The sequence below is a fragment of the Heterocephalus glaber genome, unplaced genomic scaffold, assembly GCF_053883595.1.
Source record: "Heterocephalus glaber isolate CG9 unplaced genomic scaffold, H.glaber_assembly_v1.0 deba00001444, whole genome shotgun sequence".
NCBI classification, from domain to species: domain Eukaryota; kingdom Metazoa; phylum Chordata; class Mammalia; order Rodentia; family Bathyergidae; genus Heterocephalus; species Heterocephalus glaber.
Genome location: NW_028258297.1, coordinates 19801944 through 19818193, shown reverse-complemented (window position 1 = coordinate 19818193; position 16250 = coordinate 19801944). Strand labels below are relative to the sequence as shown.

The following is a 16250-nucleotide window of genomic DNA, read 5'->3' as shown; positions in this document are numbered from 1 at the left end:
AAGAAAAAAAATTGCTTGGTGCAAATGATTATTCTAATTGGTTATGAATTATTACTTTACTGTATGTTATGGATGTGGAATTCAGTCTCTGTTCTCACTGATGTATATTGTTCATTATTCCTTGACACTACCAACTTTATAGACATATTTACTATGTATCAGCTTTCCAGATCAAGAAATTCGTGAAGCAGCTATTCAACAATTGGACAACCTCTTGAATGATGAACTATTGGAGTATCTCCCACAGCTTGTTCAGGTAAGAATTTCAAGGGTGCCAAGGGATTCCAGAACTTTAACTAATGATTCTGTATAAGTTCCCAATGAATCCACAATAGACTACTTCAAAGTGGTGTTTGGCCAGCCAAAGAACTAAATTATAGCTTATAGGTCACTGTGAAGAATGCAGACGTTCCCTAGCATAAACTGGTACATTAACAAAGAGCCATATAAAAGCAAAAAAAGGAAAAAAAATAAAACTACTTATTAGTTAGACAGGGAAAAATATGAATAATTTGAGAGCCATATTTCTGCAAATTCAAGAGAAAGTACAGAGAATGTAACATGCCAAATGCACAAGAGGTAAAATTAAATAAAGCTGCAATTAAATTAACTAAAAGTAAAGATTCTAACATACTCTAACATGGGAAGTAATGTACAGTGTGACTAGAAAATAAATAAAAACTGGTGGGAAGACTTTAGCAACATTTGTTGTAAAGTTTATAATAAGACTTTCATGATCCACCCTGACCTTAAAACTTTCCAACACATAAAAATCCTACCTTGCTTATTATTTTCTGAAATCATTTTATTGTTGTTACAAATTTTTATATTAGAATGAAGCAGGCTAAATTAAAGCAGTAGAGAGGGACACATAAGACCATAATGAAAAGAGAAAATGTAGTTCATTGCAAGGAATTAAATAACACAAAGATGCAAAGTTTCTATAAACCACAGGTTGTAACTATGCAAGTAAGTTCCAAAAATAGAGTTCATGATAATGCATGTACACAAAAGTTGACTACATACTATACAGTGAGGCAGAATTTAGTGGGAAATTGTATCAGTAGAGCAAAACAAGGAGTTTGTAAGCAAGGAAAACAACTCCAGAGCACTAGTTATTGAGTTTAATAAGAAATAATGAAAAGAAATTTAAAAATAGCCATCATGGGAGTAGATTTTGAGGCATCTCCTGTTCATGCGTCTAAGTTACACAAGAGCTAATCAAAAATGGTGATTTAGGGCCGGGGATTTAGCTCAGTGGTTCTGCCGCCTGCCTCGCAAGTGCAAGGACCCGAGTTTGATCTCCAGTACCAAAAAAAAAAAAGAAATGGAGTTTAATTTTCTTATTGCAGTAAATAAAAATCCGCCCTAAAAATCCTCCCCCTTGCTTCAAACACACTTATTCTATCATTCTTGCCACTTTCTCCAGCAATTCTGAAAGTGCTCTTTCCTGAGAGTCTTTATAAGGTGTGATAAAAATATGGCAAATTCTGCTGCAGAGTACCAGCCAATAAAAAGGCAGGTTCATAAAAACTTTATGTTGTGTCTTATGCCCCTTACCCACTTGATCTAGCACCATAGGAGTTCTGGCTTTTCCCTCAAATCAAAATAACCATGAAAGGTAAATGTTTTGAATTGATTCAGGACAACGAGACAGCCAAGACATCACAATTAAAGACAGTCACAAAACAAGGCTTCCAGAATTGCTTCAGAAAGTGACAGGCATTATGAGATAAGTGTATTCAAAGTGAGGGGGATTAAAAATAGTGTGTTTTTTACTGTAAGAAATGGTAAACACTTACTGTATTTTTCAGTCCCATCTCATATGTTCACAATTAGGATGTAAACAAAACCCGAGAGCCGATCAGCTCAGCTCGGCACTAGCCAGTAAACAAAGATGCCCACGACTGCAGCCTGAGGGCTTTCAAGGGCTTTCTACACCTGTCAGCATTTAGGAGCTTGTGGACGTTTCATGAAATCACCACCAGTGCTCTCCCACTCGGGAATTTATAAACGTTCCCATCTTTGCAGGGAGCTAGCATCTTGAGGTGTTTCTTGAGAAGTGTGTAAATGAACAGACTACCTACTTTTCTCCTCATCTGTTCTGTGATATAAAAAACATGGCTTAAACTTTGAGTGTATGTGTGTGTGTGTGTGTTTGTGACAAAGAGAACAGACACAGACAGACAAAAAGACTGACTTCAATGGCTGCTTCTTGAACAACTAAAGATAGAACTTTGCCTCTTAAGCTGGGTTGAGCATTTATGCCAAGAGAACTTGGTTTTCATTTTCACATACCAGTTTGCTGGATGAAGCTGGAGACCCTGGCCCAGACTGGCCACAGTGCAGTCCCCGTGGAGGGCACATAGAGGTCTGAACTGGGTCCCCGCGGATGCCAGGGGCTGCCACTGCTATCTGTGTGTCTGATTAGGCTGAGTATAAACCTTGGAGTAGCTCTCAATGTAGATTATGGAAAAGACTTGGAAATGAGTCAGGATGTCAACAGTTGGCTTTGGAGCTCTAAAGAAACCTTTGAGATCTGTGGGTTAATACTGATTTGCAGCTGGTGACTTCTGCTAGTCCTTACATTACACATTAATTTCATCTCCAAATGGGTGGGAATGTCTGTTGCTCAATAATACCATTTTTTACATCTAGGAACATTGTTTGTGATATTTTTTCCTGTGATGAGTCTCCACTAGGGCATAGATGAACTCAGTGGGTCTTACTTATTACCCTTTAAACCTAAAATATAAGTAAAAAAAGCAAACAAGACTATACAAACTCAAACTGCATAATGTGCATGTGGCATGTTATTACACTCAAATTTAAAGCTATCAAGTATATTATCAACCTTTTATTGAAATCTGAATCCCATTTTCCCTAGTTTCTTTTCAGGGCTCTTTAGTTCTTCTGTGATTTTGTTCCTGGGGAAAAAGTGTAAAAGTACTGTCTCCTATTGCAGGCTGTCAAGTTTGAGCGGAGCCTGCAGAGTCGTTTGGTGGAACTTCTCCTGCACCGTTCCTTGCAGAGCATTCAGGTGGCTCATCGTCTTTACTGGTAAGTTCAACTAGAACAGGTTAGAAACTCTCCCCAGTTGCCAACCTCTCTGTGCAGCGATGTTAGAAGAAGTGGAAGATTCTTTCACCTTGTAATGGATATAAACCTTAACTTAAAATTCAGTCATTTTTGAGACTTTGTCAAAGGCATTTTTATTTGTGAGTATAATTTAACTCTCATCATTTTCAAAATCTTGCTCTTAGACAATTGCTACAGTTAAACACCCAGTTAAATCCAATCATAACTTAGTCTGGATGCTACTTTTCCTATAGCTTTAAATCCCCAGGGCTATGTGTGATCGTATTTACTCCCTGAAGATTTCAATATAAAATCTAGTTGTAAGACTGAATGTTTTGAAAGAATATGTTACAAACAGTTGAATCCTATGGCATATATATTTTGAAGATTCCTAGAACACTAAACTTTTCCCAGCCATCCCTTTAGAATATTAATAGAGAAATAAGAATTACTTTAGCAATATCAGAATTTCTCCCATTGTTACCTACTCTGGATAATATGAAACATGATGTTATTTGCATACTGCTTTTCATTACTTACCTTATAAATTCAGTTCGCAAAAACGTTTCACACTTGTGTCAGTGATCTAGGGATAAAAGTAGGTCCTTCATGGATATATGACAGCCATCACTTACTTGCTTCAACCGTGAGTTTAGAGATTATTAGGAAAACAGCAAGTCGGCATGATTTTAGAGTGCTATGTTTTTCTGATTCAAGAAATGTTATTCATATTGGTATCACTCTTCCCTTGAAAATAAATCAAGCATTTCGCAGGAAACAGACACAGGAACTTGTCAGGGACTCATATTTGATTTGCTACTCATAATTTGAAATGTCTAATTTAAGAAGTAGAGTTCTCCTCTAGTGTGTAACTATAATGAGGAATCAGATAAATTGAGTGGTGGTGGGCCATTCACTGAATAGACTCTTGTCAAAGCTCTCAATAAAGTTTTACTCCCATCAGTTCCTCAGTCAGCTACCACAGTGCTATGCAGAAAGTTAAATGAATACACTTTGTGATATTGGGTCTTAAAGCAGGATTCCATTAAATTCAATATTTACCTCCTTAAAATTTAACTTTTTTATGCATTGTTAAAATAAAGCATATTTAAATGTAACATAATAATAAGTTTAATATTTGAACCATAATACAAAAGTGTATAAAATATAAAAAAGATAATACCTTTAAGATAATAAAAATTAAAATACACTATTAAGGCCTTACCCTAATTGATTAGTGATTGTTATAATACATGCACCACCTTAAATTCTTCATCTGCTAAAATGGCATGAAAAGTAGAGTCATTTGAAAGGCAGTAAGGAGTGGAAAGCTGTAAATCAGTGTCATATTTGTAATTTCACATAAATACAATTATGTCACTGTTTCCATGGGGGTTTGGGAGAAAAGCCTTTCTCACCCACATGAAAAAGACCAGTAAGAAATCCCTTTTATCTTTTCACTAGTTTAAGAGGTAAGAGAAAAGAATATAAGTTACAAATAAACTGCTTGTTTTGAGGGCTGAGTTTATAAGAACATGGAAACAAGAAAAGGAAAAGCCAGGAGAGAGATTTTAAAATAAAAACTAAGAATCAGATAATATGATTAAAGTATAAAAATGATAATATAATATTCATATTAATTCATATCATGGAGTAGAAATTGCTGAGACCTAACATCATGTTTAAGGAGAGTTTTGTGCAGAGTATTTGAATTAGAACTTTTTTAAAAAATGAAACTCTAGTCCTTTTGAAAAAGCAATGTCCTGTTTTAAAAAAGGCAGAAACTCATCAGCCATCAGTTTAATGAGTTTTTCACTTGGATGAACTACTGCCTCTACAGAATCAATCTGTTTATTCAACACGTAATCCAGCATCTTGCCCTGCTCACCTAGACTTTAGCGTCTGTCTTTCTCTAAGCTAAGAGTCTTAGAGGGTCTTCTCTTTTCCCTACTAACACAGCCAACTCTAGCCAGCTCTGTAGCTCTCTGCATCCCAAACAGTCTCTCCATTCCTCTACTTCCACCTACTACTGCCACTGACAAGTGGAATGATTTACCAAATGTTGATTTAAGCATAAAGAGGCTCAGGATGACCCCATCTTGACCATTTTGTATTACTGTCAGTATCCTTCTTGGAGGAAAATTGACTTGGGGTTACTGTGAGTCTCTTCCATTGGAAGGTCCAATGTAGGGCAAGTACCCCCAGTTTTTCAAGAAAAGAGTTAGCAAGTAGCTTTGGATTTGGAAAGTTTAAAAGCTTTACCTCCCAGTTTGCACCCTAGCAGGTGGTTTTACCTGGCAACTGTAACATTTCGGGTTCATTCTTAGGAGGTAACAGGTAAGGAGATAATAACAGATATAACAGTTAGTTATAGAACCTTACACTCAGTTCTCCTTTCCTTTTGGGCCAGAAATAATTTAACAGGCAATAGGCTGAACATCAGCCCCTAAATGAGATGCCCACATCCTAAACCCAGGAAGCTATGAATTGTGACTTTTTTGACAGTGAAACTGAGAGAAAGATTTTGAGTTGAGAGCACACCAGAATATGAGGGTGGGCCCCACATTCAGGGGAAAAGTGACCTTCTGAGGCAGAAGCAAAGGAAGCCAAGGGAAGATGGGGCCTCGATTACAGTAATGCAACCCCAAGCCTGTGAAAACCTGGGGATGATAAAAGCTGCACAGGGCTCCCCAAGAGCCTGGGAGGGAGCATGGACTGACCGACTCTTCAATTGCAGAGTTCCGACCTCCAGACTTGTGAATAAGTTTTTGCCATTGAAGTCATTGATTTTTGGCAATTTCTGCACCACAAGAAGAATTTTATGAAGGGCCCTGCCTTAGATTGACTGGTGCCTCAGTCACTTTCCCATCGCTGGGGCGTGAGAGCCAACACCCACAACTCAAAGGATGAGTGGTTTATTTGGGCTCACAATTTCAGTTCATGGTCTGCTGCCACCAAAACAGAAATGGGATGGCAGAGGGCTATGGCAGAGCAAACGGTATTCAATCCATGGCAACCAGGAAGCAGAGAGAGAGAAGGAAGGAGCTGAGGACAAGAATACACCCTTGCAGGTCCTGTACCCAGTGGCCCATCTCCAACCAAGCTCCACCTCCCAATCACACATTCAGCTCCTACTGAACTCAACAGTGGATGAATCCACCGATGAGTATAGCATTTCCATGATCCAATCACCTTCCAAACTCATGAGACATTTGGAGGACATTTTAGACCTAAACTATAACGACCAGGATGTCCTATCATTCAGAAAGCTTTCTTTGACTCTTCTCAGCCACCCCGGGAGTGAACACTGCTCCCACACTGTACCCCTGGTGTACCATCTGTGACTCTGCTAGACACTGTCTCATGCTTCCTCTGTCCACCTAGCGGCCTGTGAATTTCCTTTTGCACTCCATATAATAACTAATAATACACACCATGCCATATCAATCCGGTCACAGTTTCCAAACTCATTAGATACTCCAAAAATGTCTTTAAACTCAGGAGGTCATAGAAATTTCTTCCAGTCCAGCAATGTGTTCACATATTAGCAATTCCATGGAATCTGAAGCTATTACTTTGCTCAAGTCACTGAAAATCCGATGCCATAGTCAGATACATTTCCCTGCCTGCTACATCCATCCCCAGCTTCTACACTGACTACTGGTTCATTTCTATCCCTTCTGTGGAGTCTGTCCTCTGCTGACATAGCCACCTGGCCTGTGAGTTGGGAACTGTCCAAGATCTACATTCTGGAGATTTGCTATGGATGGGATCAAGGTTAAACTTGACCTGAGAACTTACCTTGTTAACATCTTCTCCTCCCTGTAATGCTTCCCTTCTCACAGAACTTTCCCCAAAGAGGACTTGTTCAGTAAATCATGTGCACTAAAATTCCTGTCTCATATGCTGGTGTAGGGAATTTGACCCAAGATGAAGATTTCTTAATGGAAATAATGAATTTAAATACAGTTATCTCTTGATATCTGCCAGGGATTTGTTCCAGATCTGTACCTCTCAGGAGATGCCAAAATCAGTAGCTGCTCAAGTCTCTTATCTAAAATGGTGTCCTGTGTACATCCTCTCCTCTACCTCTGTCTCTGTAGATTACTTATAATACTCAATATAATGTAAGTGCCTTGTAAATAATTGTTATACTCTATTGTTTAGGTATAATTACAAGGCGAAAATCTGTACATGTTCAGTACAGACTAAATTTTTTTAATATTTTCAATCTGCAGTTGTTTGAGCCCAAGGCTACTGCAAAATTCACAGGCACAGAGGAACAACTGTATGGTTTTTTTTTTAACAACTGGAACGTGCTATGTGACATGCTATGTGAGAAACAGCAATGTCACAGCTTTTACACTCCTACTATCAAATCTGATTGAATGAGCCAGTTTGAATCAAACTCTGTATGGTAAGAAGCCATTCTAAAACATGGCTCCTTTGTAAAAGTTGTTCTGAAGGCATGTGATGCAAAAATCTGAGTGACTCCTTTGAAGTGTGAGAACAGGTTGAGGTGAAGCTCTATCCAAGTAATATTTTTTTCTGGTTTACTTGCTGATATATCACAAGCACCTAGGACTGTACTTGACACTTTATACACGTTTGATAAATTGCTATCGAATGAAGGAAGAGACGTTATCAGGCCCAAGCAGATCTGTGACAGAAGGGGGCAGAAAAGAGCTGCTTGAGCACTCAAACAAGAACTTGGCAGTGCCGGAACAATTTCAGGAAATTGTCTCAGTCTGGAATGGGCAATGGATATCGCAAACAAAGGCAGAACTGGACACGAGGGAGAATGTGAGAAGTCAGAACTAACCCAAGTCAGGAAAGAGGGCCTAAGAACAAGCAGATGCAGTACAGTCTGCTGGATGGGAAGAAAACTAGAAAGTAAATTAGACCAAACACGATGCTGTGTCCAGTACTACGAGGCCTTTTCGAGGTGGCAGGTGTATTAACCTCTGAGCTTTGATATGCAAGCCAACACATTCAAATGATGTAAAATATTACCATTTATTTTTTATATAATCTGCCCTAAACTTTTGCTTAACTAAAATTTAAGGACAATTTCTGAAATCAGAGTCTGCTTTATTTGCACTGTTGAGTATCTCAGGAACTCAAGCATATTAGGTAAATGCTCTGCCACCAAGGCACGAGCCTCCCAGAGTCTATTTTAAATTAAGAAAAATACGGGCTGGGAATTTAGCTTAGTGGTTTTGTCGCCTGCTGCACAAGCGCAAGGACCCGAGTTCTATCCCCAGTGCCAAAAAATAAATAAAATAAAATAAATACGTTAAGGAAAATAACGTGAGAATTCTGCATCATGTGATCTGAAGTCACGCATTTTCTTCTCAGCCCTCCCCCAAATGCCTGAAATTCTCTCATTTATGAGTCATTCTTTGAGGTTAACAATTTTTCCCTCTCAAGAATTCTCTTCTAGTTCGAACATGTATTTTCAGAGCATAATTTTTCTGATAAATTAATCATTTGTTCATTCATGCGATGAGCTTTGAAATGCTAGATACCGTTGAATTATTTTAAAGATAAACAAAGAGTGGTCCTTGCCGGAAGAATGTCACCGGCTCACATCTCAGCGTCCAAGCAGCAGGGGGGACGCCGCTGCCTGTGTAGCAAGGATGGAGTAGAAGGAGAAAACCCGGAACACATTCTGTCCATTTCAGTATTGCCTGAGACCTGCTCCAAACTCAAGCAGAGACAAGGCCGGACATCAAGTACATCAAAACCTGTAACTGTTGCTCTCATTCTGTCAGTTTTAAATGCTGATAAAGGCCTACAAATGAACACACAGAGAAGGAAAGTGCTCCCTCCCTGCTTTGATGTCTGCAAAACTGAAGACTAAAAAGCTGTGCTTGAGGGAGCTCTCGCAGAGTAGTAGAGCAAACATAACACACGATCAATAGGAGGCTTTAAAGCTTCAATCCCTTACTTTCAAGAATCATTCTATTGCTACTAATTCACCTTTTTACCTTCACGGCACAATAAATAATAAAATATTGCTTCACTCTTTTGTAAGGGAAAGATATGTCTTGCTGTCATTTAATATTGATCTGCTATAATCTTTTCCACTGTTGTTCTCAGAAAAATATACACCAGATTGAATCCCTATGATAAGCCACTCACTTAAAGTAACAATACCTCTTCTCTACCCCAGCCAACCTGAAGAAAAAGTGATGGATATTTGTAAGAAAGTTTTCTATTGTACATGGTAATCTGAAAAATCCATTAGCCCAGTTTCCAAGTTAAGGAATAATATAGAAACAATTGTTTTGTCTGGTTTATTTCTACTTTGTGTAATGGAGGTCTTATGTAGTTCCTTTAACAAAAAGATTTTTAAAGCAGCATATAATTTTAAATTAATTGTAGGAGTTTAATTCTTATTACCGCTAATAAATACACACGAAAATAAAATATTGTGCAAAGTTCTACCACAAATAAATATAAAAGCCAGAAACAGAGCTCTACCTTAAATGTAGCCCTTGTTTCAGTTATACTTTCCTTCAAGTTCTTCTATTTTGCGTTTTTTAAGCTGAAGAGCAATGAAAGTGAGTATTTTGTATATACATAGTGACTCCATATGTTGAAACTTGGACCGACTCAGTCTTGCTTTTGAGACCTGAACTTCCTGATCCACCGTCCAGCAATTTTCACTATAGGACCCATGCAGTTACATCAGGGTTTCTTTAAACTCAAGTCTTGTTTAACAAAAAAAATAAATGCAGCTTTCTTTGGGACTGGGGATTTAGCTCAGTTGGCATTGCACATGCCTCACAAGTGCAAGGTCCTGAGTTCAATCCCCAGTACCAGAAAAAAACAAAAAACTTAAGTCTGGTTTCTCTATGTCAGTATTAGTTTCTCGCTGACATAGTTTATGCTAGGGATAGGGATATAGCCTTGAAACGTAGCATTATAATGCTTAATTATTTGTTATTTCTCAACATAATAGTTTCTCTCTAGCCAACAAAAAATATGTTAAAAAAAAAAGGCATTTTGTGTAGAAGTTATCCTTTTCTTCTAATATTATTTGAATTTGACTTTCAAAATGAATTTTGGAATCAAATTGGACCAGAACGACTATTTACTATTCCAAAAATATATTTCAACACGTTAAGTGATTGATCCAATGACAATCATCCAGTTCATTAAAGAATTGAAATTAAAATCTTTTTCTCCTGATATCTCATGACCAAACAGATTCCTTTCCAATTTAACATCTACTTTTAAAAATGTGCAACTTCAAGTGTTCATTAAATGCTTGGTTTTTAGGAATTCATTCAAGAACTAAAGAGATAGCTTTTCCTTAATTAAGGGCAAAACTGAAAGGAAAACAATATTCCAAGTTGAGATCTCTGTATGTGATAGCTCAAAATTTTTACTATTAATTGTTATTGTGCCCCACAAGTGCTGTCAATTCTAAATGTTAATTAATAGGTATTTACAATAATCTCCAAAACAATTTATGTCCTTGAAGGACTTTTGAAGTACATAGTATGTTATTTCTAGAACCTTCCTTTAGTACAGACTGATTCAAGCTTAAAACATTAAATTTGTTCACCAGATTTTACTATTAAACCATGAGTGATAAGAGAACAATTCCCAAGTAATTTTCTTGGTAGACTCAGTTTGGACTCCAAGACTTTCTTGGTTCTCTTTAAAACAGTATTTAAGTAACTAACAGCATGCTAATCCAATTAAGTTAGTCCTTTTCATCAAGTTAATGAGTTAGAACTTGGCAATAATAAGGTGTAATTAGTCTTTAGTTCCCTTCTAACTAAAAATACCCCGGAAGTGGTTGGATACAGAAGCTGCAGTGGCAGGGAAGGTTCTGGGTTGGTGACAGAGCCCAAACTTATTGGCACATTGATGCTACTTGTCCAGGCTCCTTCCATCTTTAGCTCCATCATTCCCTACCTTAGTTCATCTGTGCTGCTGTAACATACTACCCAAGACGTGATACATTTATAAACAATAGATATTCATTTTCACCATTCTGGAGTGTGGAAAGTATAAGATAAGATGATAGAAGTTTTGGTGTCTGGTGAGGACCTACTCTCATTTCCAAGATGGTGCCTTAAATGCTGCATCCTATGAAGGGGAAAATCGCTATTGCACACATGACAGAAGAGCAGGTGAAAGGGAATTTATAAAAGATATTAATCTACTCATGAGGGCATCCTGTATTTAGAATTCTCACCTGGATTTCTGAACCTTAACCCAGAAAAAGAAATCAAGAAAATTTTTCTTCACATTGAAGTTATTTTTGGATGCTGGTAGCACACTTCTTTCTATATTCCATTGTGAAGAAGACAATAACAAAGCCCCACATCACTGCAGAAACTGTTGATGGAAACTGAAGGAATGGAAGGAAATTGAATTCATTCAATATTGCTGCCTTCCAGCCTCCCAACAATGTACCCAAGATTTCCAAGCCTTCTTTTTTTATATGCAATGTCCCGGTGTATAACACTGCTAGGATATTCAACATAGAAAATTAGGAAGCACTGTCCTTACCCAATAATCTTCCTCGTTCAAGTAAACCTTAACTCCTAACTATTGTTTCTTAAATATGTATCTTGAATTTGTGCCTCTTTTCCTATTTTTCCAGCTGCCATATTAGTTCAGACCTCCAGTACCAATGTGTGGATCACTGTAATAGCTTCCTAATTGTTTTTCTTCATTCTACTCTTTTCTTTCTTTAGCCCATCCTCCACACTGTTCCAAGAATAATCTTTATTGATAATAATTTGATCCCTAACTTGTGCAGTAGGCTCTCTTTTAGGTAACCCTTGACTCTTTATTGATGCCAGTATTTAGAATTATTAGACTATGACATAAAATCTATTCTCCTTCATATGACTTTGCTATTGAACTTCATGTTCTCTACTCTACCTGCCTCCCATACCTCGGTTTCTACATTCAAATCTAGTTTTCTTTCTATTCTCAAGTAACTACTCCAATTTTCAGAAGTCTTTCATGTCCTGATGACTTGGTACATGGTGTTTTCCAACTGCTTAAGGGGCAAATATTTCCTTATCTATGTAGAAGCCTTTGGAGTTCAGCACAACCATTCATATTCCTTGAGAATGTCTGTGATCTTGTGTCCTTTTTTGTATCTCCAGTACAGTTCTTGCATACATTTGTTTGCTTCACCATTTCCCTTCACTTTAAGATACTTTAGGCTGCAAGTAACCAAAACTTCTAATCAACTGGTTTAAAATGGTGTGAAAAGTTAATTATTCTACATAAGAAGAATTATTTAGTGGAGTGGTTCCAGAGTTTATTTTGCAGCAAATCCCTTCTTTTGTCTTACCTAATTTTCTTCTACCTTTCACCTGTACACTGACTGTTTTTAGTCCTTTTCACATCATTCGCACAAGGAAACTGCCATTCCCATGAGTGTGTGACCTCATTTAGCAGAAAATAAAAGGAGAGCCCTTCGTCAGCAGAAAGTTTTTTTCCAAGCACCCCACACAGAATTAACTTGTAGCATTAGCCAGAATTGGGTCTCATGTCTTAATGAACTAGTCAACCAATCAGACGACAACCAGGTGAATCAGGAAGTGTGGTTGAGTATTGCTTTAGCATATGCAGAATGTATCCTTAAGCTGCTCATCTTCCATGAAGATTTTGAAATATGAATAAAATCAGATTATTTTTGCAGATGTAAAGAGGAGAATAGATTTAGGACAGGCAAACCCTGAATTCCTCTTCTGAAGAATGAGGATGGGTCTTATCCATCCATACCAAATACAGAATATCGCATATAATACTTATGACAGGTCCTCAGGAAATATCTGTGCAATGTATAAACCAATTACTTCATGTATACTTGCCTTCAGGTTAACTTACACTGACTACTGTATTTAAAACAACATTAATAGGAGCAGCTTCTATTATTTTAAATATGTTGGGCCTTGATATTCTGAAAAATTTTTTTGCTTTTTTTAAAAAAAAACAAGACTCATTAGCTGTCTAGAATAGCAGGAATTTGAGTTAAATGACATGTAGAATTACACAATGCTCTAAAAATAAACATTTTTCAAGAGGTCTCAAGGATTAAACTGGTCCAGTCCAGTGTGAGTTGCTTTTCCATGACTGAACCATGCTGTTTCTTAAAACCCTGATTGACAATAAAGCTACATCTAGTGATTTGGCAAGAAGTGATTCATAACAAGGCCTAGCCAAGCAGTCACTTATAATCTTTTGAAATATAAATTAATGTATTGAGACTCTGAGCACCGGAGAATTACTGAACACTTTCTAATTGTTTTTCTGTCTCCACTGTTCTCAATTTTGCTTTGTTTTGTTTCTGAGCTGTGAAAATGCAGAGTTCTTCTTTGTTAACGAGTAAGTCCTCTATTTTCAGGCTTTATTTTATCTTTTATCATTGCTCGCCTAAAGATCACTTCTCAAAAATATTAAATGGAGTTATTTCACTTTTCTTCTAATTTAATTTTCTATCTCATTTGTATATAATTAATGTAGTTACTAGAGAAAGCTGCTCTCTTGTTCTTTGTGTGTTGCTTTTATTGCACCAAAACCTAGACTTGGCTATGTAAATCAAATATTTGCCATGTTTGATAACTTAGAATTCTGTACTCATTTTGGCACTTGGGATTAATTTTTGATCAATGAATAATGAACAGCTTGTACAAATAGTGACTTGTCTTCAGAATGAGCAGTCTCTAACCACCCTTGACATAATGTCAAATAAGTGGTGTATGCTGCTTGATCCTAGTCATAGAAAACTAGAATTCTAATGTATATTTCATTTTCCTCATTAAATTGGGCACTGGATATACATGGTTGCTTAAGTGTGGTAAATGTCATTGCTTTCCCAAAATAGTGGAGCTTCTATTGTTTTCTCCCAAAGTAAAATTTACCATTATTTTTAAAGAGGCTGCTGCTCAGTAAATTGTTGATATAAGTGAACTGATGGCTTTTAAAACTCTTACAAGACAATGCAGAGTTTCAGTTACTAGAAATTTTAATACAGCTGCATAAAGAGTGTTGTGAACTTCAGGGAACAGAGGGAGGAAGGTGCCCAGGAAGAGGGAAGAAAATACTGTATTATGTTGGTCATCAACCCTGTCATTCAGTTATTTGTTCTCCAAGTTTCTGCTGAAACACAAATATAATGAGAGACTGAACAATAACAAAACCAGGTAGAACAATGGGGTAATAAGAGAATAGGATTTGAAGGAAAACATATTCAAATAGAAATTCCAACTCAGGCTTCTCCTACCTGTGTGGCCTTGGAACAATTACTTAGCCTTTCTGATCATCAATTTCACGATCTGCCAAAGAAATATAATTTACTTAACAGAATTATTGTTAAAATTAACTGAATGTATATATATATATATATATATATATATATATATGTCTATTCATTATATTTCTTTAGTATGTCTAAGGACCTATTATTGGTCATTTAGAAAGGGTAAGGAGTAGTGCCAACATTCTATTTCCACAATTATACGACAAATTAAAAATTTCAGATCTTGGATTTCTGACATATGACTCCTCACTCCTTCCACTGCTTTCTTTTTGTCTTATCCGAGCTGTGAATTTATAATTAAAGGTTAATTGTAAAATTTGAAATGGGTAAAAAACAAATTACAGTATAAATAAACTTCTTTACTGACCCATTTAGGAAAGTATCTTGAGACATTCTGAATGTCAGAACAAGTTGGGAATATGTGTGTGATTTTGTGTCAGAGAAATTTAGCAGACACAGAAATGTAGCACTGCTCACAGACTGCTTGTTGGTACATGTTTTCACATTTCCACAGCCAGCATCTACCTCACTCACATCACTCATCTGCCTGCTAGCACAACGCAGAAGAAGAAAATATGAGTAAAAGATTTCATCAATTCCTTGGTTCTTTCAAAGGGTTATGATTGTAAATTGGAAATGCTAAATTGTACTCACTTAAGAAGTTGGCAATTTGAAAGGTAAGGAAGTTGAAGAACTCCTTAAAACATCAAGAAAATGATCACTCAAGTGTTGTTACACCCACCGCTCATAGAAAGCATTGTATCAAAGTTTATCCACAAGAAGGTAGAAATCTCTAACACATTTCCCAAAGTGGGGAAGAAAATGTTTTTGGATTTTACATTATCAGTTTATTGTGAGCCTTTGATGATTAACTCCTTTGTGGAAAATGAATATAAAACATTTATAATAAGGTTTATTACTGAGCATGTGACTTAGGCGAGATCATTTGTTCTTGAGGTAGAGGAGCATCATTCATCCAGGCTTCACTCCACCATCGCAGTTATGAATTCAGTCCAAATTGACAATTTATTAATGACAACTGGAGACTGGGGGTTACTCTGTTCTCTTGCCATTACCCAAGACTCCTAGTAATGACCTAAGAACTTCCAAAAGTAGTCATTTGTTAATTTTCTCCATACTTTACAGTTAGGTTGAATTGGTGCTTTGACCTCTGGATGCTGCTGTCCCCACCATTTCTGGTGTTCTATGTTGAAGTAACTGGTTATCTCAGCTAGGACACATCAAACTCTCCTGGTCCTGGAAAACTGACTTTCATTTCCTAACCTTCCATGTCCCTATCTGCAAAAAAATACCTCCCAAATGTTTCTACCATTGCACCTGATACTTATATTACCCTATAAATGTACAGAATCTGCCAAAACATGTATACATACTTCAGGCAAAGAAAAACTTATATTAATATTTTAATACTAAATTTATTGAGTCATCATGAGATTAGTACAAGTTACCTTTGGCCTCTACAATTACAAGAGGTGCTCAAAGTGGTGGCCATTAGGTTCCAGACACTTATAGTATGGCAAACCACTGCTTGGGTAACCCTGGTCAGTAAGATTGCTGCACATGCATTTTCAGTTTCTAAGGACTGGCAGCTTAGTGAGTTTTCTGCGATACACGGCATCCTCTAGGGTCCCCCATGTGAGGGTAATATCATCTGTTGAAAAAACATCATAGTATTTTTCTTTTCCTAAAGTGTCTGTATATCTTTTGGCAGATTCTGTATACTGGATAAATCACTAATTGAGAAAATGGAGAGATTTTTGAGAATGAAATGAGATAAAATTAGGCAGCATGTCTTATAAAGCTCAAGGTATTAACAAATCGCATTTCTTCTTTGTCTTCACTTCTTTCA

The 16250-nt window shown here is 36.9% G+C and overlaps 1 protein-coding gene across 4 annotated transcripts in view; it reads left to right on the top strand.

Moving 5' to 3' along the window:
* Pik3c2g (phosphatidylinositol-4-phosphate 3-kinase catalytic subunit type 2 gamma) overlaps window positions 1-16250 on the top strand; it is a 326458-nt gene that overhangs the window by 153147 nt on the left and 157061 nt on the right. For all 4 annotated transcript variants that reach the window (XR_002395360.2, XM_087213485.1, XM_021259132.2 and 1 more), the window contains 2 exons: window positions 163-256; window positions 2966-3060. Coding sequence is in view for 3 of the 4 variants with exons in the window: in XM_087213485.1 (XP_087069611.1) it covers window positions 163-256; window positions 2966-3060 (189 nt within the window). In the remaining variant the exon portion in view is untranslated. The remainder of the gene's footprint in view (window positions 1-162; window positions 257-2965; window positions 3061-16250) is intronic.